Source organism: Lycorma delicatula, chromosome 12 (genome assembly GCF_047948215.1).
Source record: "Lycorma delicatula isolate Av1 chromosome 12, ASM4794821v1, whole genome shotgun sequence".
Lineage (NCBI taxonomy): Eukaryota > Metazoa > Arthropoda > Insecta > Hemiptera > Fulgoridae > Lycorma > Lycorma delicatula.
This window is the reverse complement of record NC_134466.1, coordinates 50194542-50220086: the sequence shown is the minus strand read 5'-3', so window position 1 is coordinate 50220086 and position 25545 is coordinate 50194542. Positions and strand designations below refer to the sequence as shown.

General features: G+C 33.7%; 1 protein-coding gene across 1 annotated transcript; it reads left to right on the top strand.

Moving 5' to 3' along the window:
- The first annotated feature begins 2578 nt into the window (after nucleotides 1–2578).
- Nucleotides 2579–12808, top strand: LOC142333324 (uncharacterized). Its single transcript, XM_075380344.1, has 5 exons — nucleotides 2579–3245; nucleotides 5027–5126; nucleotides 8647–8748; nucleotides 10695–10850; nucleotides 12659–12808. Exons 1-5 carry the CDS (start codon nucleotides 2614–2616, stop codon nucleotides 12713–12715), a joined length of 1047 nt encoding a protein of 348 aa, XP_075236459.1. The 5' UTR covers nucleotides 2579–2613; the 3' UTR covers nucleotides 12716–12808.
- Nucleotides 12809–25545: the final 12737 nt, after the last annotated feature.

Here is a 25545-nt window from a genome sequence, read left to right as displayed (position 1 = left end):
ATCTATGAAAAGGCGCCAGTCTTCAGGTCTATGAACTTGTCTTAAGTACAACATAAGATCATCAATATTTGTGCAATAAACAAAATTATTTTCATCAATAAAGTACTAAAAAAAGTTCCTTTTGTCGCCTTCGAAACCCAAAATTTTTGTATTTTTTTGAAGTAAATTCATAACTTGCAAACTTCATCCTAACAGTTCAGCTTGATTTTGGATTTAGGGATAAAATTATATCCCTAACCAAGTCATTTAACTCACCTTGTGATATAAGATGTGGCTTATCGGAAAATAATTCAAAATCAAATTATAGTTGACTTCTTCAATACTTCCTGATTCTTTATCGCTGCTTTCGAAACATACATTTACAGGTGGCTCAGAAACTGCAATAATTTTACTGTGAGGTACAGGCCTGAATGCAGATTGCAATGAAAGATATTTTACAGCATTTTCAAATATTTTTAGAAATTCCACACACTTAAACAAAAGTAACAATCGGTTACATGATGTTTTCAACTGCACAGACTTGATTAAACTTGTCAATGAAGGCTCACTTTTCAGTATTAGATACGATATCATAATATGTGACTATGATATGATTTAATTCTTTGTCTAGTATTGTTTATTTATAGCTAACAAATTACGTTAACAAAGTTAAACAATAAAAAAATGGGCTAACGAAATACAATATAAGAGCTTAAAATGCTAACTACATTTTTAAAAAAGGAAAAAAAAAATCCTTTAATTAAAATTTAAATATTTTTCAAAAATGGTGGGCGATACAAAGATTTTTCAGCATAAAAAAAAAAAATTAAAATTAAATTAAAAAAATGTATAACATGTTAGGAAACAAAAATTATATTTATCAATGTAATTACCTTTTATTTACATTATTCAAAATTACTAATTTTGAGCTGATTTATTTTATTAATACATACCGATAAAAATTAACTGTTTCTTTAGTAAAACGTTTAAGGGTCCTTCCTTACAGTTTTTTTTAACCATAAAATTGTTGTAAGATTTTTATCGAATATCCTTCTCGTAGAAAGATCATCAAATCACAAACTTCATAACATATTATTCAATAATATTAAAACAATGAATTTGATTAATAAATACTGGAATAATTCATTCCCTCTCAGCTTTTTTTTTTTTTTTATATCAGAACTGTAGTTTGTTATATAACAGATAAATGAAATATATTTACCTTAATAAAATTAAATAATTAATCAAATTAACATATAATTAACATTAAAATAGCTAAAAAGAGAGTAAATTATTTATATTAGTTACTAAAAAAAAAATTAATAAAAATCAAAATAAAATATATGCCTGTTAACCCTAAAGACTCCTACACGTATCCCTACGAGTGTCCTACAATATACCGCAAAGTATATTATTTCATATTTCAGAAAAAAACGATGTCAAAAATAGGAAGTTTTATTATGCGATATTTTATTTATTGCGTTTGAATACAGCCGTGACGAGGTATTGATACATAAATAAATAATCAACCGTGAAGACCTAACAGTGACGATATTGTAGTACAAAAATAAAAGTTATTGTTTATTTAAAGATAAGAACATCGCTTACAAAGGTAAAAATACACGTACAAAAGATACATGAATTTTTAAACAGTATCTGAATCCACAATTTCTTTCTTCTCTATTTTTATCACATATATCATTCGTACGTAAACTGACAAAACTATTCATTTTGAAGCTACACTTCACAAATATCAGAATGGTTAAAAAGCAAGGAAGCATTTGTAACCAGTATATAAACATAGCAAGTGAACAAAACTGAACTTACTATTTATCATTTTCACGACGTACTCAGTTCGTATGTAAGTGAAAGATTTTGTTTTTGATCTCTGACAGATTACACTTTATAACAGTAAATCAAATACAATCTTTTCTATCCAAAGATTCAATAATTTAATTTATTTCGATAGAATCTCTGTTGCGGATCTTTTACATCGAAAGTTTTATAAGAACAAATAACGTCTTTGTAATAAATTATTTTAATTACTATCAAAATTTCTGACCCTTTATGTTTTGTTTTATCAAAATATTCATCCTTCCCAATAAAAAAAACGATTGATATGTAAAATCCTGGATTAAAAAATACTTCTTTATTAAGCTACTCATCGCGGATAATGAAAAATATATTTTATTCGTTTAAGTCAATTGTATCATTCTTATTTTATGAAATATTTCTTTGATTCATTACATACATATCATCCTGTGAGGTAAACCTCGGAAACAGAAAAAAAAGGATTTTGTGGACTATATTCTTGCGGTTTGCTGTAATAAAAAAACAAAATTTCCGTTACTGGAAAATTTTATGAGTACCTACCTGCTGTTAATTATTTTATTTCAAACAGTTACAACAAAATTTTTTCACTTTCAGAAAATAATATTAAAAAAATAAAAAATGGAAGTTTCTACCAAATTTAAAACTACATTAAATATATTAAGTTGTAATTTAAACAACGGTAAATACAATATAATAATATTATTATATATTTCATTGAAATTTCTGATAGGATCGTTTTGTATATTACAATTAAAATACAACTGGAATGATTTGGATAATAGAATAGCTTCATTGAAATCAATGGTGTTTTTTATAGTTCATCTAATGTATGTTGCCGTTTGTCTGAAATCTTTGGAGGATATTACCAAAACAAGTGAAGTTATATTTGATGGGACTTATAATGAATTTAAATACCACATAACAGAAGATAGAAAAAAATTAATGAAACTTATCTCAAAAGAATTAGTAACAACTAATAATATTTTGTATTACTCAATTAAATTATACTGTTATATTTCATGTAGCTGGACATTAATTTTTACATTTTTTATTGTTATGACCGCAAATGACTTAAATACGATAAAAATTGAAAATTTACCATTACCATATCCCGTTTACTACTTTTCAAATTACAACAATTTTTACATTTACTCATTCTGGTATATATTACAATCTGTATATATTTGGTTACTTTGTAATTTAACATATCTTGCATATTGTGCAACATTTATATCGATGAAAATAATCAGCAAAGACATAAAATTGCTATCATTCTCGGTAAATGAAATGGAATACATAATTTCAATGAACGTGAAATCAAAAATTAACCCACAAATTATTTATAAATATGGAAATGAATTTACAGAAAATGAATCAATATTAGTAAAAGGAATATTAATATGTATTATTAAACATCATCAACTAATTTACAGGTTAGTAGAATATTATTTATAAACCTTACAATAATAATATATTCTTTTTTTTGGCTTCCACACATCCCTTACAGCAATTACTATCAACTACAGTAAACCACACGGAAAGGTTTGGAAGAGGCAGAAAAAAGTTTAATAAATAGAACAGTAAATCGTTCTTCTGATATTGCGTCAATCTGAGTACATATTCTATATATACGTATATATATAATATTACATTACATAACAATCAGGATATTCTCGAGGAACGATATATATATATATACATATATATATATACATTCAGAATCCATTACTTCACCAGTTTTCTATAACATTTTTGTATTTATCTTCCATTAAGAAAAAATTACACCAAATATAAAATAATGTGTTTTTCAACGCAAAATTTCCCAAAATCTACTAAAAATAAATTTTTGAGATTTTTTTTACTATTTTAGTTAAAATACTAAACTTAACCCTTAATTTTGGTCCCAAGAAGTACAATCTCGCTTAATTTTATCAAAGGCGTAGAAATCAGAGCTAAATCATCCGATTATGCCCATTTCTAACAGCGAGTAAACTTGAGCCAATCACGGCTTTACTTCCTTCTTCTATTTTCTTTCCTTCCCAAACCTCTTCATCCGTTCATTATGTTTCCTGCTCCCCACCTACGACCATCTTCTTCCTATCGTTTCTGTTTTTAATTTTCTTATTTCTAATTTCATCTCTAAATGTCCTTTTGTCCTTGATTTCTTCTTTGAGATGTTCAGTCGTTCCAGATCGTCTTGTGTTTCTTTCATCCAAATTGATTATAATTTACTTGCATTGACGATGTTGAAAATTTTCTTAATTTGTCTGGTCTTTACCAATACTGAATAAGTTTACTTAGAATTGCAGACGTCTTTTCCTAAACTTGTCGGCGATGGTATCTACGCTTTCATATAATTCCTTTGTGGATCGTTTAATTCAGGTTCCGTCTCTTAGATCCGCACCGTGGATTTTTCTGAGGATTTTCCGTTGCTTCTCCATTTTATGAATTTTGGACATTACTCTGATTATTGTTGTTTCTTCTGCATACGACACTTCCGGCGAGACAACCTTGCTGTATTGTCGTATGTTATATTTTATATTAATCTTAAATAATTTCAAAACAATAGGTTTCTATAGGGAAATTGTAATGATATATACCTTTATTAGTGTGCCTTATCATCAAATAATGACATCATGATTTATATGATATTTATATATGGTCCGTTACAAATGACTGAAGAAAGAAAACCTGATTATATACGTAAATATTAAATCCATTCAATAAAAATATTTAGAAACTTTAAAAGCATTCTCAAACTAAATCTTCCGCAAATAAAAAGTTTAAAAAAATTATTTCTGTTTCATTCGTTCTTCCATTTTCCCGTCCTCATCAAGGGCTTTATATCTTTTAAATGTTTTTTACGGTCTAGTAAAAATTATGAATTAAAGTTTAGTATTTATTCAGATCGTTAATAACTAAAGGTAAAAGTAGATTTAATAAATCATTATATCAATAAGTATAATCACTGATAATAAACAACTAATAGTTTTATCATTTTAGGTTGCAAAATTTTCACACATCTCAGGAATAGTCGAACTGAGAATGTACAAGACTACACTTCATTTACACTCATACATATCATCCTCATTCATCCTCTGAAGTATTATCTAAACGGTAGTTACCGGAGGTTAAACAGGAAAAGAGAGAGAGAGAGGTTGCTAAATTTTACTTAAAATACTATGTATATTAAATAAAGGTTTATTTTTTTCAGAAAATTAAAAATAATCGATAAAGCAATTCAAGGTATATCAATGGCATTAAAATGTGGAGCTTGCTCTTATACTTGTATGTCAGTTTATATGATGGTACAGGTAAATATAAACTGTTTTCCAGTAAATTTTAACTAGGTTCTTACATTATACGCAATTGCGAAATAATTTCCAAAAAATCCATTAAAAATAAATAATTTATGTTCCACTTTCATCTCATGGTTTTATAATTTTTTTTCTTTTTTAAGAAAACAGGATACAAGGATTTGTCAATATTGAAAAGCCATAATTTTTTTTTCCTATCACATATATATATTCATACCGACATCAATATAGGTAAAAATCCTATTTTTCCAACTAGTGTATACAAAGCTGATAATAATACTGTTTACCATCAATAATCAACCCCTTTTAATTTTTTAATTTCTGAACAGTTTATGGACCAAATTAAACCAGAAATATTAATATATTAGAAATATAACTTTGTAGGTAGAGTACAGGGGAAATGAATGTATACGAATGCAGTTTAATTAAAATTAGAGTTAATATTTCAGTTACTAAATGATGTGAGATTATTTTAAAACATTTAGTACCGATTAGAAAGATATAAAAAACGTAATGAACTATTTTGCATTATTATAAGTACAACCATAAAAAATGAACACCCTGCTCCAATATAAATGGGATGATGCATCGCTGCTGACTGAACCCACAAGCTTATTTAATATTTATGTTAAAGGTAAGATGACAATTGAGAGTCAAGCAAGTGAAATAATATTTATGATTTTATGAACTGTAATAATAGGTAAATTAAATGACGACAAACATATAATTAGCATTCAAAAATTTAAAGAAAGAACTACAGCTGGAATATCAAGAAAACCGGTTCAGAAACTCAGAATAGAAAAAAAGACATGATTCTTCAATCAACATCCATATCGTGTTCTTTCAGCACGCCGAAAAAGTATAAATGACGTTCGAAACCTGTCAGTGGACTGGACAATTTCGATTTAGGTGTAATTAGAAAAACATTTAATTAATTTCGTTCAAAGAACAATGAATTATCTACTTTAAAAAAAAAAATAAGGCCAAGGGCATTCATCTATTGATTTTAAAGGAAGTGAATCAACTTGACCTGTTATTTTGAAATAGATACGTTTCATATGGCGTAAAACTGAAACTAACAGATAACCTTTAATTGAGAAACCCGATATCAGGTGGAAGAAGATTGAATATTTTCAGACAATGGCTAAGTACTGACATAGCAATCCTACAATTTTTTTATTTGGATGAAACGTACGTTTTAAGTTCGGATTGTTCCAAAAAGTTGTAGTCTGATGGTATTGTTGACGGACTTCATGTACTGATTAAAAAGGTGACCGTTTAATAGTAATTCGTGGTGGAGTAGAAGTCGGTTTTATAACGCATTACCAACTTGGAAAGCAAGTTCGAAAAGTGGCAAATATCATGACAATATCAATACAGACGATTTCATGAAATGGGGCGTGAAAAATTTATTCCAAATCTTCCACCAAGTTGTTGATGATAACGCTACTATCACAATACAGGTATTGACAAAGCGACAAATTCTACCTCCGGAAGAAAAGGTATGACCGATTGGCTGGAGAAATATTCCGTATAGTTCAAAAATGCTGAAACCGCAGTTATATGAATAAGTACATAAATATCACTTAGATGAACTTTTGAAAAAACATGGGCATAGTATTCTTAGCCTACCACCGTATCATCCAGATTTGAATCCGATCGAGATGGTATGGTCAGCCGTAAAAAGACATGTGAGGAGTCGTTACACATTTTCTTTCGCAAATGTTGAAAAATTAACTACAGAGAAAATTAATTCCGCAAATAAAGATAACTAAAAACTATTGTGAAAAAATAAAAATTATTGAAAAAAGTACGAAAAACTAGAACCAATGATAGATGAAATGACCGAACGTTATATTACACGTACAGTCTCTGATAGTAAATCTCAAAATGAAAGTGATAGTGAGTGTTTCGCGAGGATGGTGAACTTGCGAGAATTTGAATTAGATGCATGCAGAAACATCAAGTAAGCTTTTGTTTATTATTAAAAATTAGTAATTTTATACATACAATGGTTATAAAGGAATTAATTACGTATTGTTTAAATTAGTAAATGGATGTATAATAGTTCCTGCCGGGTAAAATATGATAAAAAGTAATACTTCGATTTGAAACGCAGAGTTGATGTTTTCAGGTCGCGTAGTAGTAATATGCAGTCTGTTTGTGATGTCACTAGCTCGTACATTGGCTGGTCCTAGTATACGTAAGAAAAAAAAACCCGGTTGGTCTAGTGGTGAACGCGTCTTCCAAATCAGCTGATTTTGAAGTCGAAACGTCTAACGTTCAACTCCTAGTAAAGGCAATTACTTTTATACGGATTTGAATAATAGATGGTGGATACCGAAGTTCATTGGTGGTTGCGTTTCAATTAGCCTCACATCCCAAGAATGGTCGAACTCAGAATGTACAAGACTACACTTCATTTACATTCATACATAACATCCTCTAAAATACCTGTCGGTTATTCCCGGAGGCTAAACTAGAAAACAAAGAAAGAAAAGTATAAGTAAGGAAGTTGTTATGAATGTTAATAGTTGGAGGGAGATAATCAGGTTAGGTATCTTGATATAATAATCAAGCAAAATAATTATCAAGGTACTTATTCGATTTCCCCTCCAACAGTTAACATGCAGAACAACTTTTCCTTTATTTTCCTGTTCTGTTTCCGGGAATTACCGTTCAGGTATTACTTCAGAGGATAATATGTGTGAGTGTAAATGAAGTGTAGTCTTGTACAGTCAAGACAATTAAACCATTCCTGAGATGTGTAGTTAATTAAAACGCAACCACTAAAAAACCATGCTATGCTAAACACTTCACCATGTTACACCATGTACATAGTGGGATAGTATAGGGTGTGGCTGGATTCCTCCGTTCATAAGGAGTGCGATGTTGAGGTGTCGCACTTCCGATGAGTGAACGGGGACTCCTGGGGTGAGTAGGAAGAGAAAGCGTTAAGACCGAGCCCGATCGGTGGTCCCGTGTTTGCGGTACTTCTGATTTGAGGCAGGTGATGGAGACAACCTAGTCCCGGCTGACCGGATGGTAACCGATGCCGGGGATAGCATAACCGGATCCGGCATGGTCGGCCGGAAGGTTAGAGGAAATGGCACCCTTAGGACCGAGTGTGCTTCCGCGTCGGGTCCGGGCCTAGGGTGATAGGGAAAAAACAAAAACCACCAAATAACACCGGTATCCACGATCTAGTATTCAAATCCGTATAAAAGTAATTGCCTTTACTAGGACTTGAACTCAGGAACTCTCGACTTTCAAAATCGGTTGATTTGGAAAGACGCGTTAACCACTAGACCAACCCGATGGGTTTACCATTCATAACTGCTACTTCCTTACGTAAAGGACGTAATTACTTTTATACAATGAACCGGTTGTTGTACCTTTTAACAAGCAATTGTTTCTATAGGCAAATAATTTAATTTTACGATTAGAGTGTAACTATAAATTACTCGCTATAAAAATTATTAAAATTTGATAAATCTTTTTTTATATTATTTTATAGAAAGATGATATAGTTTTCAAACTGATTGAGACGCAACTTTGTATACAAATATTTTATCTGATGTATATATATGACAGTAGTGGTGAAGAGATAAACACTGAGGTACGTATTTCAATATCACATAAATTAAAACAAAAAGTAGAATTTTATTTTATTTTGTCTCAAAATAATAAATAACATGGAAAACAAGAAAAATAATTTACGTGTGTTTTTATTTTGCTGAAAAGATTTTATTACAGCCAAATTTAAATACAATAAATTCTATGTAAATAATACGTCCACAGTTTTATGAATATCAGCTGAAAATTTCGGTTTGTTGATTATATTATTCGTTAAAATACTTTGAATAGAAGAGATATTACAATAATTTGATAAGAAAAAGAAGCTTGTTTTTGAGATTACGAAAATCTTCTTGAAATAAAGTTTTAAATCACATTAAACGTTATTAATTTACACGTTGTTCTCGAGATCTGTATATTTTACTTAACGGAAACTGAAACAGAGAATAACAAACAGTTTTTTTAAATTTACCTGTCTTTTCGTATTTTAAAGTTTTAAATATTGGAATCTAATACATAAGATTATATTATAATAAGGAAACGGCTTCATATTACAAAAATGAGCGATAAAAGACGGTAGAAGCAACTGTGGCTCTACATGACAAAATTAGCGTATGGTAATATCTACATGACAACAAAATTTTTATCCACCATCTTGGATGTATCACACATCATTAACTTTACTTCAAAAAAACATATATACGAATTATATGGCATTAATAATACTGAAAAATTACAAAGTCTATCATATTACAAAACTCAATTCTTTTTAAGTAAGAAATTTGTAAGAAAAATTTTCAAGGATAAGTTCTGAGTTTTCTAAAGAAAACGATACAGTTAAATATGTGTTAAACGAAACGAATATTTTAATATTCATACATTGAGCATACATATGAATTCTTATTTTTTAATAATTTACTTGCGACTTCCATTTAGCTTTATCTTTCTTTCAGATCATATATAGATCCCACTTGTAACTAATTATTCAGGTTTTACTCTTTTTTCTTCCATATTTTAGATCCTTCAGAAATTGTTTATTCTCATTCATGACCTTATCATTTCTGTACTATAGCTTACTTCTCTTCTGTTAATATCTTGGAAACCTACAAACTGTTTAACTGCTTCTGTATATACTTTCCAGTGCCCATAATTTTTTGTTCTTCAATATCCTTAATTTTCATCCACTGGTTTTTAATTTTTAAGTTGAACGTAACAAACAATGAATAAAATATATAGAAAATCGTTATAAAAGAAAATAAAACAATAGAAAACAAGTTAATAAAAATAAATAATTAAAATCACCAGAAAAATCTTAACATAAAAAATTCTTTATAAAAAAAAAAGTAAAGAACAGAAAAGAATCTGTAAAAGGAACTCTAAAAAATCCTTGGTTATTTTTTTTGGTATAAGGGTTAGTCTTCCTTCAGCCATTCCAAGTAGTTCAGCTTTCTTTTTGAAATTGCATCTTCTACTTTGTCAGTTCCTTCTAATCTATACAGTCCTTTTGTGGATCTCAATCTGTACCGTCCTCTTTCCTTCATTTTTGTCCAAGAATTTTTCTTTGTGATGTCTTCTTCACCTTCTAAATTCTTTTGAAAAAAATTCAATGACCTTCATAGATGAGATGGTCTTACCACTAAAAGAAAACAGCTATCTTTGCCTTTGTTTAACTTGATTTTTGTTTTAGATGTTTATCAAAATTTATCAGGAGATTCAATTCTCTATTGCTTGTACTATAATTAATCATTTTTTCCGTCATTTGGTTTGATCTGTTTTTCCAAATAACTGAATTTTTCTGTTCGCCATTACTGTTCCATATTTTGTTTTTTTTCTGTTTTCCACTTTTGTTGTTGCAATCAATACAGTTTCTTTTTTACATATATTTTTATGCTAGCTTTCTTAAAAATATTTTCAATGCCTCTGTGATTTAGCTTCCATAACAATAATACTACCAGTTTATTCTATTAATTTTTTTTATTTTTAATGCAGTGGGAAAATTTACGGGACTCAATATATGAATGTAATTGGATCAACAAACCGGAGTGGTTTAAGAAAATGTTACTAATTATGATGACAAGGAATAACAGACCGATCGAAGTCAAACCGTATGGACTGTTTGTACTAAATTTAAGGAATTTCTCTGCGGTAAAAAACAATTTATTACTAAATTATTATAACCATTTTATAACAGAAATAAGAACATTTTTTATTAATATGTAACCATATTTTACAGGTCATTACCTATTCTACTGCCTATTTCTTATTTCACTACCTATTCTATGTCACTACCTATATATATTCTATGTCACTACCTATTCTTCATTTAATACGAAACAAATAAGTTGAAAGAGTATGGCAAAAAGAGTACAGATAAGATTCATGATGCGTCTCAAACTACAAGTCTGCAGTCTCACCACGCGAAGTTTTTCAGCATGAATGTAACAAGGGATCCTGTATCTGTACTTACAATACTTAAAACATATTTATTAAAAACCAGTTTTTTTATACCTTTATTGATATTAAAATGTCTTACGGCACGCCGGAAGGTGGAGGGAGATTTTATCGGTACTAAGTAGGGAATAAAAAAGATTTACACCTTAAAGGTAAGAAAACTTCAAATTTACTCAATACGACAATGGTTGCATGTGAAAAAAAGTTTCACATGCTTACAATACGACAAACCTCCATCTTCTTACAATTCCAGCAACATTTTTGTCATCCCTTGCCGTAAGGATTGGTCACATCAAAAATTGTTACAAATAAAAGTTTTAGGTAATATTTACAAACCCACCGGGTTGGTCTGGTGGTTAACGCGTCTTCCCAAGTCAGCTGATTTGGAAGTCGAGGGTTACAGCGTTCAAGTCCTAGTAAAGCCGGCTATTTTTACACGGACTTGAATACTAGATCGTGGATACCGGTGTCTTTGGTGGTTGGGTTTCAATTAACCACACATCTCAGGTATGGTCGAACTGAGAATGTACGAGACTGACTACACTTAATTCACACTCATACATATCATCCTCATTCATCCTCTGAAGTATTATCTAAATAGTAGTTACCGGAGGCTAAACAGGAAAAAGAAAGGTAATATTTACAGGACTAATCACCACATACTGTGCCTATCAAGGAAAGTATGATTTTTCTGTCTTCGAAACCACATTATCCAGCCCCCTGGGCCAACGATAGGTAATATCGAAAAACCTCGAATAGATGTTTTATGCCCTTATCCAAAGAATAGTAGAAACTGTAGGCGAATTTGATATTTTACTTAATAAGAAAGATATAGCAGTTTTTTTTTTAAAAGCCCCCATTTCTACAGTCATGGTCCGATATTTCCCATTAACGAACTCGACTGAGATTTTGGGTCGTCATATTTTGTCTATCAATTTGAAAGTGATTGGCGCAACACTACGACAGTTATCCTGTCCATAGCAAAGAGAAATATATATATTATATACATATATATATATTTTTTTTAACTGACGGGATTTTTGGCGTCTGGATGATGCGAACATACGTCGAAATATTACAAAAGGCGATTCATTCTACCCATTACAATACGTAGCTTTCATCTGAAATCTACAATACAGAATATGAAGGCAAAATTAGAAATAAAAGCTACCAAAAATTATTTATTATGTTATATTTAGAGAATTTATAGCAAGTCATTTAGACAATTACACAACGCAAGCGCTAAAAATAATCTATCCCGTTTTCGTGTAGTCTCAGCTACTGGCGGTTAAACTCATTCATTTACTGATGGCTTAACTGTACAGAATTGTTCGTACGCCGACACTTTAAAGAAACACTTCCGAACCTAAGTTTATCTAAGTCGAATTATACTTTACCAGTAAAACTTGTCCTAATTTTGTTTTTGAAAATTACTTTAGATTATTATGTCAAATAGAAATTAATATTATACATGAGATATAAATAATATTTTTCTTTTTCAGTCAATTAATGCAAGTTATTCTTTCTATAATGTTCTCAATAATACTAAAATGAAATAAAATAGAATTAATTTTCATTAATAAAATAATATGGTCGATAATATATTTCATCAGCAAATACAGAAATACTGTTGTAATTTAAATAGAATGAAAATAAACTGGCACAAATCACATAAAATGTATAATTTTGTAATGTAGTTTTTAATAAATAAATAATTTAATTAGAATATGCGTCATAATATATTTGTTTTTTTTTTTTTTACCTGACTGAAAGAAGAATGAAACACATAGCCAAACTGTTTTGTCTATTTTTCTCTATCCGGATTATAAATACTGAATTATATCATTCTTACATATTTTCTAACAAAGATATTAATTTCTCTAAAGGAGTCTGGCTGGCCACGCGTTAATGTTGTAAAAAAAGCGTAATCATAACTATAAAAATTAAAAAAAGGAACCGTTTTAAAAACATAAAAAATAATAATGAAGGATAAAAGTAGTACGGAAATTGCCATACTGCTTCAAAAATCAAGATCAGAATCGAGATGGCGGGCCGGCCGCATTCTTGGATTGTGACGTCATTGATGCAGTGGCCTGTCAGTGCAATATTTGAATTTTCCTTTTTCCCTGTGGGAATTTCCCTTTTTCCTTAGCGAGATATTTGAAATACACACATTCATACACACACACACACACACACACACACACACACACACACACACACACACACACACACATACAGTAGTAGTTAAATGGGTATGTGGCGCCAGAATCCAAGATGGCGGCCGTCCTTTATTTTGGAGTGACGTCACGAATAAATGACGGCGGCGATCGGCCATCTTGGCTTGCAAGGACATTGGCTCAATAGCCTGACCGCCATCTTGGACTCAATTGATGAATTCGAGATGGCGGCGGCCATTATGGATTGTGACATCATTGGCGCCGTAGACCGTCACCGCGATATTGGTATATCCCTGTGGGAATTTCTGTTTTCCCGTGGCGGGATATTTGAAATTCTGCAGCGATACGAACTTGAGTAATATATTTGCTTTGAATATTATTTATAATAATTAATTCAAAGGTTGGTACCGCTGTTGAACAGCTGTTGTGAACCGGTCGGGTTTAATTAAGTAAAAAAATAATATTTGAAGTGAAAAAAAACTTGGTCGGCTAGGACTCGATCGCGATCATGACCATGACGGGACGGGACGGGACTGACTGACGCCTTAAACCAAACGGCTGCAGTGGCTCCCTGATGTAAAGAGTGAAAAATGTTCAACATAAGCTATGAATCTTAACATCACATCCGTCTGTACACTACACACACACAAACACCTACCTTTTTTTTTCACTCTATTCCCCTGGGCCGGTCCGACTGGTTGGTATTGCGCTACCCAGGGAAGTGTCTGGTAAACTCTAATGAGCCTCTCCGCCTACCGGCTGAACGTCCGGCATGGCATGTCAGCTCGCCGGTGTCACCTCTCTTGAGTGATATTCTGTTTGCCCATTTGGAAACCACGACATACCTCGAATAGCTGTAACGTGGCACCGGGTCTTTTCTTACTCTTCTTCTTCATTAGAACCTATCTAAACCCTTGGAGTCCTCAGTGGATCATTGAGAACGACACACCTCAGCGTGCCGTCCCTCACCACTGAGGCTGTCTACCCTACCCTATTCTACACTAGTTACCTAGTCGCCTTTCATCTATATCCTACTCTGTTAATACTGCTACTATAAATTCCGTAACCTTCTACCAGTTTATTTCGCTCCTCAACATGTGCTCTAGGGCTTCTGCTGGGCTCATACCTATTATGCCACAATTCCTCCTTTTAATTGCCTACCTCTCGCAGCAGAAAACTGTGTGTTCTGCATTGTTAATTCTCACACAGTACTTACATTCTGGACCTGGCCTTCTTCCAACACGATGGTGGTACTCATTGAAATTGCCATGACCTGTAAAAAACTGCGGAATATGATAATTTAACTCACCATGTTTCCTGTCTAACCATAGTGCCAGATCTGGAATCAGCTCCTTCGTGCGTCTGGCTGGTCCATCCTCCTGCCATCTATGTCTAAGTCTATATTTTGCTTCATTTGCTTCGAGGCCCTCTCGACTCTATTTAGGGCCATTAAGTCTATTGGTGGCACCCCAGACAACACGCACAACGCCTCATAGAAGACCGTCCTGTAAGCTGAAACAACCCCCAGCAACAGCCTCCTATGAGTACTAACCAGTCTGTTCAAATTTCTTTTATCCCTGACTGACTGCCATCACACTGGTACTGCATATGTCCACAGTGACATCCATGATGTTTCATGGATGTCACTGTGGACGCTATCGCCCTTCGCTTAGAGGGTCTTGGAGCTGTCTGCGAAGACATTATTATATTCAAATTCTTAGTCATCTGTTCACCTTTGGCACATATGTCTATTATATGCTGGGTGAACCGGCAATTCCTCTCATATGTCACACCCAGGTATTTAATCTTTTCGACCTCTGTTATTTGTTGGTTTCCAATTTGGATGGCCGGACGGTCTAAAATCCTCTTCCCTGTGAACATCATATGTTTACATTTTTCTATTGCCAGCTGGAGTCCCCTCTCTTTCAACCAATTATCTATCGTCCGTAACGTGTTGTTAGCACTCTCTTGAACATCGACAGTTGTTTTACCCTTGATGAGTATCGCCAGGTCATTGGCATAGGCAATTACTTGTACCCCATCCTGATAGTCTAGTCTTAATATCCCATCGAAGGCCAGTATCCAGAGTAAGGGTCCCAGTAGAGACCCTGTGGCACACCGCCATAAATATTGAAACGTAGGCACTCACTCTGCGTCTCCACCAAGCATTCTCTATTTGAGAGGTATTCCCCTATCTGCCTTCTTAAATAAGGACTGATACCTTTTTCCACTAAGGCCCTATTTATTGATTCCCACTTGATAGAATCGAATGCATTTTTTACATCTAAAGCTATGAATAGGGGAATACGCCTCGTTCTCCATGTGCCGGTCCTAGTATCCTTAGCCCAGTCGATCACCTTTGTCGCCGCCTGTATCGTCGAACAACCCTTCATGAATCCAAACTGATTTCCACTAATGCCTATTCCTTCCTCAAGTTCCTTAAAGATTCGGCCAGCGAGCACCTTCTCCACTACCTTCGTCATGGTATTTAAAAGACTCAATGGTCTGTATAAAGGTTCTCCATTGTCATTTGTGCCTTTTGGGAAGAACACCACCCTAGATTCCTTCCAGATTCCTGGAAATGTCATGTTTTCTAATCCATGGCTGGCAACATCAAGCACTTCATAAGGAATTCTCTTTATCAGCCTTTTAAGGAGTGCCGCTGGAATTCCGTCTGGACCCGGGCTCTTCCTATTACCCAGTTGTGCTACAACCAAGTGCAGTTCAGAGAACGTGAAGGGTCTGGGTTCGCAATCTATATTCCTGCAGTTTCTACTCTACCGGGGAATAGCTCATTAATTTTTTGTTCTACCTGCTCATTATTTAATACGGGCAGACGCCTTCCAAATCGCTTAGTGATTATTTTGTATGCCTGTCCCCAGGGGTCTCCGTCTAACTCCTCACAGAGTCTGTGCCATTGTTTTTTCTTAGACTTACGAATAGCTTTGTTTAAGGCCCGTCTGTTCTCTTTATAAGCCAGAGATGCCTCCTCGTACTCCTGTCCGCCTCGCATTCTGAGTCTCTGCTTCCTTCTTCTGCGCGATTGTAGGAGCCCTCTCAGTGTTTCAATCTCCATATTACACCAATACACTGAGTGTCTATTAGCTCTTCTGTGAGCTACTCTGCCCATTTCTTGTCTTATAACGTTAGTCAGGGCAACTGGTGTCAGATTCCCTATGTTGATAATCCTTTCGGCCGTTCTATTGATTATGATCTCGATCTGTTTCGTTGTAAAACTACTACAGGGCATTTTCTCTCTAGTCACATAGTCTGAGCCTTTTATGGTAATCATAGTGGCATGATGGTCACTCGCCACATCACGTAGTAACACTCGCCAGTCCCAGTGTTCTCTACTCCATCTATCGTCTATGACTGTTAAGTCCAAGACTGACGAGTGTCCTCTCGCCTCATATGTAGGGGGTGCCATCATTTACATAATGACAGCTAATTGCCCCCATCATATCCGTAAGGATCTCACCTCTGCGATTGGTGTATGCGCTCCCTGCTGATATCGCTTTACTATTGAAATCACCTAGAATAATGACTTTCTTCCTAGCGTTATTTACTACTCCTTGTATTATGTCTAGTCTTCTAGTAAATTCATGTATGTCACAGTTTGGAGACACATAGGCACCAATCGCTAGTGTTGAATCCGACTCCACCGCCAACATGCCTCCAGATCTGGACGTCAATCTCTATGCTATCCTGCCACTTACATCCATAATTGCCACGTCACCATTTGTATCCACCATCCAGCCTGATCTAGCAACAAGGTACATGTTCGGCTCCGTGATTATCACTAAATCAGACCTTTGCTCTATGACCAGTTCACTAACCAAATCAGGAGACATGGTGCTTCTGTTTGCGTTAACCATCATCACCCTAAGCATTTAAGTGTTTTGAGCACCCCCAGCCTCCGGTGCGGTGTTCTTGGCTCCCACAATCCAGGCAGCTACTATGCTCCCTGCATTCAGCAATCTTGTGGTCTCTGCCTCCATAATTGAAGCAGAGATCCATTCTGTCAGGGCCCTTGCACTCATGTTTACGATGTCCAGTATTCCAGCATCTGAAGAACTTTTCCTCTGATTCCCTAATATATGTCCGACAATTCACCCTGCCAATCCTCAACCTTTGTTCCACCAGCTTACAGGCAGCCCTATACGAGGTGATAACTGTAACATTTTGGGTCTCGGCGTACCCTTTTCTAATTGACGATATCTAGATGTCCTCATTAGTACCTACTCTTGCAGTAATTGCAGCAAAAATTTCTGTCTCCGTGGTGTCATATTCTACATCCCTGATGTGAGCTATTGTGCGCCTTCCCGCTCTTGTACGCAGGTCAACATGCAGATCTGCCGCCTTATCTCGTAGGTTACTTGTAAACTCTGCAGCTTTCTGCGCTCCCTGAATTCTCACGTGGAGTTCTTCATTCCTGCCCTTACGTAAGGAGATGACCTCTTTTGCATCTTCGCTACTTACTGCAGACTTCATCGTTTTAAGTAAATCAGAATAGGATTTTCCAGCTGCTTTGATAACTACAGTACGACTGTCAACTGCCGGTGGTGTCGACTTTTTAATATGGGCTTGTCCAGACTTGCCTTGTATAGCTTTACCTTCAACTGGGATCGTAGTCACTTTAACTGCTACTTCCTCGTCTCTCCGCAAATAAGATATTAATTTCTTCATATAGTTTCCAATATTATTGTTGGGGACGACAAAAACTAAATTACCAGCCTGAGGAATAATCTTCCTTAAAGCCCTCAATATAGCTCCCATTGTGCTCTTCTCAGTAGCATTACCATCATAGTAGATTTTGTGTTTACTTTTCTTAATGTCGTCACAGTCTCCAAGAATTGATTGTACATCTTTACGAAAGTCGCCTACTTTGTATTTGGTACTAATACCTTCTTTTTCATCCCCTTGACTTGATTTACTTAAATCACTAACAGTACAAGAGTCCACCACCTCAGAAGGCAACTCATTAATCAAACTTATTTTGTTCCGCAAACTATTTGGGCAGTAGATCTATTATTTGCTCGTCTGTCAGCTCCTTAGTAAGAATTTGCTCCATCTCATCTTCCACAACTATAGGGTCCGTCTGAGTAGCCTGCGTAACAACTGATAAAGGGGACGAGACTTGCGTCAAGGCATTAAGCCCATCATATATGCCTTTGAGCTCCTGCTCATGTGTACTTATGTATTTTGAGAGACCCGGTCCCATATGCTGTCTCAATGCCACCATAGTTAATCCCAATTGGTAAACCAGACTGCTAAGGCTCTCCGGCCGTCCTTCTTCTTCTTCTGAGGACCCCTGTCGGGGTCTCTTTTTACATTTACCCTCCGTTTTCTTAGTAATGGTAACCTTTTGTGAGCTAGAAGCCCCCTGCGATGATCCCTCTAAGGGGAGTGATCCTCTTCGTCTCTATTAGCGCTGTTGGACTATGGGGACAATCCCGAGTCCAATGAGTATCCACTCGCGGATGGGAGCCCCAAATGAAATTTTGGGGGTTTGGTAAAATGTATCAACCCAAAAATAGGGTCCAAAATTTTTGGGGGGAGGGGGTGGTCAGGGGGTAGGAATTTTTTGGGGATGGATTTATAACTTGGGATGAGGGATGTAGGACGAGTGGTTCAGAAATTATTAAGGAACAAAGAATTCCCTAATAAAAACTAGTCTAAGGGCTTAGAAAAAGTTCACTCGTATAACTACTAATACACGAAAAAATTTCCTAAGTCCTTGTTTACAGTTAATTGCAGACTGGTATTAGCCTGTCGAATAACTTAGAATAATTTGCTATAAGCTCTATTATAACCTCAAAAAACTTTAAAAAAGTTATTGTACAATAAGTTTTACTCACTTTTTATACACACTGGTAGTCTTTTCGTTATTGATAAAAGTCACCAACACTTTAATACACTATAATATCTAAGATTTAGCGAGTAAAAAGCACAAAAATATTGATCTCACTAATGATAACAAAAAACTATAAAATACTTGATAAATCCGTAACCAAATAACTCAAAAATGATAGTCCGTATTCCTTGTCCAATCCACTTATAGTTCCAGACCACCAAATCAATGTAAAAACCAAAAAACCAATCGAAAACAAGAAAAAAAGCGGAGCTCTAGAAAGACACGTCTACACACCGTGCAGTCCACAACTCGACCTACCTAAACACACCTACACCCACCTTTTTTTTCCCCCGACTCCCCCGGGCCGGTTATCCAATTAAGTATACGCAGCCCGAGGAAGTGTCCTTTTTATTCTAAGGGGGCCTCCCCACCCACCGGCTGTATGTCCGGCACGGCAGTTTGGCCCCCCCGGTCAGATCTTTTCTTTTATTATTGCCTGCCTCAAATTCCCAAGACCAGGACCGAGTCCGGCTATGCCGTCCCCAGCCCCAGGAACCGGGTCTCAGCCTTGTGCTATGCCTGCCTCTAACCCCACGGAACACCGGCAAGGCCCGACTATCTCGTTCCCTACCGCCTCCCGCAGGGCCGGGACTCGGTCTTGAATATTATCAGCCCATTATTAATGTTAAAATCCTCTCCTTCTTCCCTCATCGTCCTTTATCCTTATTACTTGAGTTACGAAACATTCAAATTTGTGCCAGTTGTTTTTATTGGCTGTCAGGAACGAGAGCATGTCTAAAGCAGTCAAAACCTGTATCCCATAGCGCCATTTCAGGGGTAACCATCTGGGGCATGTGAATAAGGTACGTTCCGCTGTGTCCTCCTCAACACAAAACATGCATGTTGAGGAGTCTCGACGTCCGAATCGATGTAGGTAATATTCGAAGTTTCCATTGCCTGTCATGGCCTGTGTGGTATAAAAACTCATTTCACCATGTTTTCTTTTAATCCATCTACGGATGGTCAAGGTGTATGTTGGTGGTTGGGTTTCAATTAACCACACATCTCAGAAATGTTCGAACTGAGACTGTACAAGACTACACTTCATTTACATTCATACATATCGTCCTCTGGAAGTATTATCTAAACGGTAGTTACCGGAGGCTAAACAGGAAAAAGAAAGAAAGAAAGGCGTACAAGGAAGTCATGTGTATTCCACATCAGACTTTTTAAAATGAAAAGTACATAAAATTTTATTTCATAAATAACATGATATTTTTTAATTTTTTTTTTTTTAATTGTTACTGAATTATAATTTATTGTAAAAAATTTGTTTGCAGAGGTTAATAATTAATTATTAATAGACAGTAAATTTCAATTAAAAAAAATATGAAGTCTGATTCGAACTGATGTGCCTTCACTTGTAAGATCTGAATATTTCATTAATTATAATTTTATTTGGCTACAACTCTGGAACCAATGAAAATAAATACCACTTATGATATATCGTTGAAAATCTCTCAATCAGTGCCTATTAATACAGTTAAGAAGAAATCCAAAATCAAAATTATTTTGGATTTTGGACTTTTTTGGACATTTTTGGTCAAGTCGATTGCAATCAAAAGGTGAGTTGCATAACTAGATGTTCCATCAGTCCTAAATCCAAAATTTCAAGCTCATACGGCTAATCGTTTTTGAGTAATGCGAAATACATACGTATGTATGTGAAGCCGAAACTAGTCAAAATGGGATGGTCAAAATGGATTTTTCCGTTGAAACCTGAAAACCGAAAGTTTTCGCGATCACAGTATTTCCTTTCCTTCGTACAAGGAAGTAACAAGAGTTTTATAATTCTGTTTTCAATTGTTTAATTAGTAATTTAGAAGATAAATAAATGTTAAAAATTTAGTTTTATACAAACAATTTACGTTTTTTTTTTATGCAAGTGATTGAAGCGAGGTAATCATTAGTGATATACATGTCAGTAATCGCATCGGGTGATTTATAGGAAGTTTTTTTCAATTACACGTCAGTTCATAATGATGATTTTTTCCGGATTTGGATTTGTAAATGCTTACCCACACGTAAGAAATAATCCAGTGAAAATAGAATTGGAGAAATAGTAGTCTACTAAATTGCTCCTCTCCGACCTATATAATCACCTGTAAATAGATCATTTAAACTATTATTTTCGTAACTTGTGGCCGCTAAAAATACTTGAAAGACAGCTAGTTGTACGGAAATACCGGTACTGCGTCATGAGCCAATAAAATATTTTGCAATTTTTTGGTAACGCGACCCCTCGACCGCCTTGAATTTCCCTATCAGTGTTGTCAACCTAATTTTTTACTCATTGTTTATTTAAAAATTAACGAATAATTCAAAGGTTCGTAAAAGTGGACTACAACGGTTGTTGTCACTGCTAAGTTGTGACGTCACACACAAAAAAATTTCCATAGAAATTATGGTTATGGGAGGGGATATTCAACATTACTTCTTAACAGTTTTAACATCATATCTAGACCTGTTAAATAATAAACTTGAAATTAGGGTTTCCTTCATATATATATATATATGAAAATATGTTTTGGTTTGATTTTCGATTCCTACAGACACCATCAATATAGATGTATTTTTGTTTTAGTTTTCTCCCAACAAGGTACTCCAGGAGGTTTTCCTAACTTAAGATATTGATTTAGGATACCAATGTAAAAAACAAATCCTGTGGAAGAGTCTCTGCCTCACTTCATTTCCCATCTGTTTGCCATCTTTTCTACTCCGTAACAACGACATGGAGTGACGTAGGAGTCGTTGACCAAAATTAAAGTATTCATTCAGGTAAATCAAATAAATTCATTCAGTTTATTCATCCAAATAAATAAAAAATTACGTGCAGTAAAACCTATCTCGCTTAACTTTTCTTCGGTATATGAATTTGATTACCAACATCATTTCCTCTTTGTATATCGTAATTAATTCTTCGATTCTAACGAAAAATTAGTCATAAGTATTTAAAAATCTAATGGCGCATACGAAATAAAGGAGAAACCCTTTTTCATAGGGGAAGCCGGGAAAGTTAAATAATCTTAGCCGAATTTTTTAACATTTTCTTTTATACGAAGTCTAAAAAGTTATCTTCCGTTTCGTGGCTTATATTCCAGAAAAATACCTAAGTACTCGGGTGTATGTGTGTGTGTGTGTGTGTGTGTGTGTGTGTGTGTACATATATATATTTTTCCTACTTTATTAATTTTGTTTTATTCCGTTAGATATATGATTTCTATAAAAGATCCCACTACTTTGTGGAAACATGTCTTTTATATCGACTTAATTCGGGTCCTCCTTCGTAATTTTACATCTGAAATAATAAAACACAAGGACGTCTGAAAAATAATTTTCTAAATATTATTTAAATGCTATTTCACTACAACTTCTCTGAAATGTAGAAATGGATGGTTATTTATTAAAATTAAAAAAATTAACTGAACAACGTAACTGAAGTAACATATTTCTTCGTTTAATTAAACGAAGAAAAATATGAAAATTTCAATCTTATATGATTATGGAAGTTAAATGAGAGTGTCAAATATGCGCTTGCTTGTCAGTAAAATTATTTTAATAATACTTACAGTACCGTAAACACTGTTTTCAGGGATACCACATACACCTTGATGATTGTAGTAACACTGCTTTCACTGCAGTCCATTAGTATATATAAATATATATATTTTATATTTTATTAATATGTGTTAACGTATTATAATTACTTTTCTGTTATAACTAGAGAATCTACAAAAGTGCATTATGTTTTTTAAATATTATATTTAAATAAAGCTGAAACAAAGAAAAAGCACCAAGGGGTAAACCCGTGACTAAATTGTAATAGTTTGCATCATCATTTCCCGTGAACTGTACTGATCGCTATTTTGAAACGCAAAGATTTATGAATAAACAATTACACATTTCCGTTCCCCTTAATATCAAGGAACTTTACAGAAAAATTTAGATAAAAAAGTATTTAGTTCGGTCATATGTTACAAGAGCGACAAATTAGTAGAGATTTTTAAAAAATGTCTGCTACGTTAGTGTCCTACAGTGTTTAGGATCCTACGACAAAAAAGTCTAATCTTAAAGAGATATTATTATAAGGGGAACTGTCTTAGAAGTAATGTAATTTTTACTTTAAAATGTCTTAACAAGTTTAGAAATAAATTGTTATAAAAAAGTTATAAATTACTTACATTTTATTATTTTATTACCTGATAATGTACACATAAAACATCTGATTTTAAATATAATTTTGTTTGAAATCACTATAAATACTACATCTTTCATATTTAACATGCAATAACAGCAAATGTGTTTTTACTGCTATTATGATGGGCATTTTTTAAACGAACAGTAGTTTTAATTATTGATTACATATAGATATCAATTAACTCTAATTGATATATTTTAATGTGTTTTTCAAATTGCATCAATACAGTTTAGTTTAATGACATAATCTATTTAAGTGTATAATGTAAAAATGAAAATTAAATAAAAGTAAATCTAACCATTTATTAGTTAAATGACCGTTTCTCAACGATCTTGAAAGTCGATCTCGAAAGTTAGCGTTGAAATAATAACTAATTGTATTATTAGTAATACTAATAGGAAAAAAAATTGTTTCTCTAACTGTGATATCATTTCTTAAATTGCTTTTTTGCGTACATTACAGGTGTGTAAATAAAATTTTTCTATCACCCTTAGTTTTAAATAAATTACGCTTAAAAAAAAAATTGAGTTAAAATATGTAAAATTTAAAATTTTGCATGGCCATACCAGTGTTAGAATGATTTCGCCGATACTTTTCTTTTATAAACACGAGCAGCTTCAGGTACATCACGAATAAATATCCAACAGTATTCGGCTAATATGTTAGTATTCCATTTCCCTTTATGGCGGCTTTCTATCACCGAAATGTCTTGGTGGAAACGTTCACCGTGTTCGTCAAATACGTCTGCAAGGTTGTCCGGGAAAAATCCAGATGTGAATGGGGGAAATGTATTTTCAAAAACATATTACATCCCATAGCCTTGTATGAAGTAAGAAGTTGCTTAACAATATCGTGGTAATTCTCGGATGTTTGTTTGCCGGGGAAAATCTTTGCAAATGTATTTAGGTGAAGGTCAAGCTGCACTTTCTACATTATTTAACATCGAGTTAAATACATCATCTTTGACCAACTCTCTTATTTGAGGACCAACAAATATTCCTACTTGAATTTTTCATTCACTTACATTCGGAAATTTCTACTTGATGTACAAAAATCCGGGTAGATTAAGGGCGTAGATTAATATGGTGAGGGGGTAAAAATATTTTTTTTTGTTTCAATTAAGGGCTCGTTAATAATATTTTTTCCATTTGGAGTTACGTTTTCTCGTGTCTTGCACTCTTTGATAACATGTTTATCCCTAGTTCGGCTGTCCAAATCGCAAAGAAAACACATGTACCTACTTAGTATAGCCTAACTCCATGCCCAGCAAAATAGCTTCCTTCAAATCGCCACCTATGTTTTTTGTAATTTATTTTTAGAAGAACGTCTTTCATCACATCGTACGTTTCTTTCAAATTAATACCGTAAGCGATTGGTATCGTAGGATATTTGTTACCGTTGTGTAGCAGAACCACTTTTCAACTGTACTTGGACGAATCTATGAAAAGGCGCCAGTCTTCAGGTCTATGAACTTGTCTTAAGTACAACATAAGATCATCAATATTTGTGCAATAAACAAAATTATTTTCATCAATAAAGTACTAAAAAAAGTTCCTTTTGTCGCCTTCGAAACCCAAAATTTTTGTATTTTTTTGAAGTAAATTCATAACTTGCAAACTTCATCCTAACAGTTCAGCTTGATTTTGGATTTAGGGATAAAATTATATCCCTAACCAAGTCATTTAACTCACCTTGTGATATAAGATGTGGCTTATCGGAAAATAATTCAAAATCAAATTATAGTTGACTTCTTCAATACTTCCTGATTCTTTATCGCTGCTTTCGAAACATACATTTACAGGTGGCTCAGAAACTGCAATAATTTTACTGTGAGGTACAGGCCTGAATGCAGATTGCAATGAAAGATATTTTACAGCATTTTCAAATATTTTTAGAAATTCCACACACTTAAACAAAAGTAACAATCGGTTACATGATGATTTCAACTGCACAGACTTGATTAAACTTGTCAATGAAGGCTCACTTTTCAGTATTAGATACGATATCATAATATGTGACTATGATATGATTTAATTCTTTGTCTAGTATTGTTTATTTATAGCTAACAAATTACGTTAACCAAGTTAAACAATAAAA

What these genes read in the sequence shown, in the direction of transcription:
- LOC142333324 (XM_075380344.1), top strand. Translation starts at nt 2,614, where the DNA reads ATGGTGTTTTTTATAGTTCATCTAATGTATGTTGCCGTTTGTCTGAAA. An exon ending in CATCATCAACTAATTTACAG is followed by an intron (nt 3,246 to 5,026) that starts GTTAGTAGAATA and finishes TATTTTTTTCAG; the next exon opens with AAAATTAAAAATAATCGATA. An exon ending in CAGTTTATATGATGGTACAG is followed by an intron (nt 5,127 to 8,646) that starts GTAAATATAAAC and finishes ATTATTTTATAG; the next exon opens with AAAGATGATATAGTTTTCAA.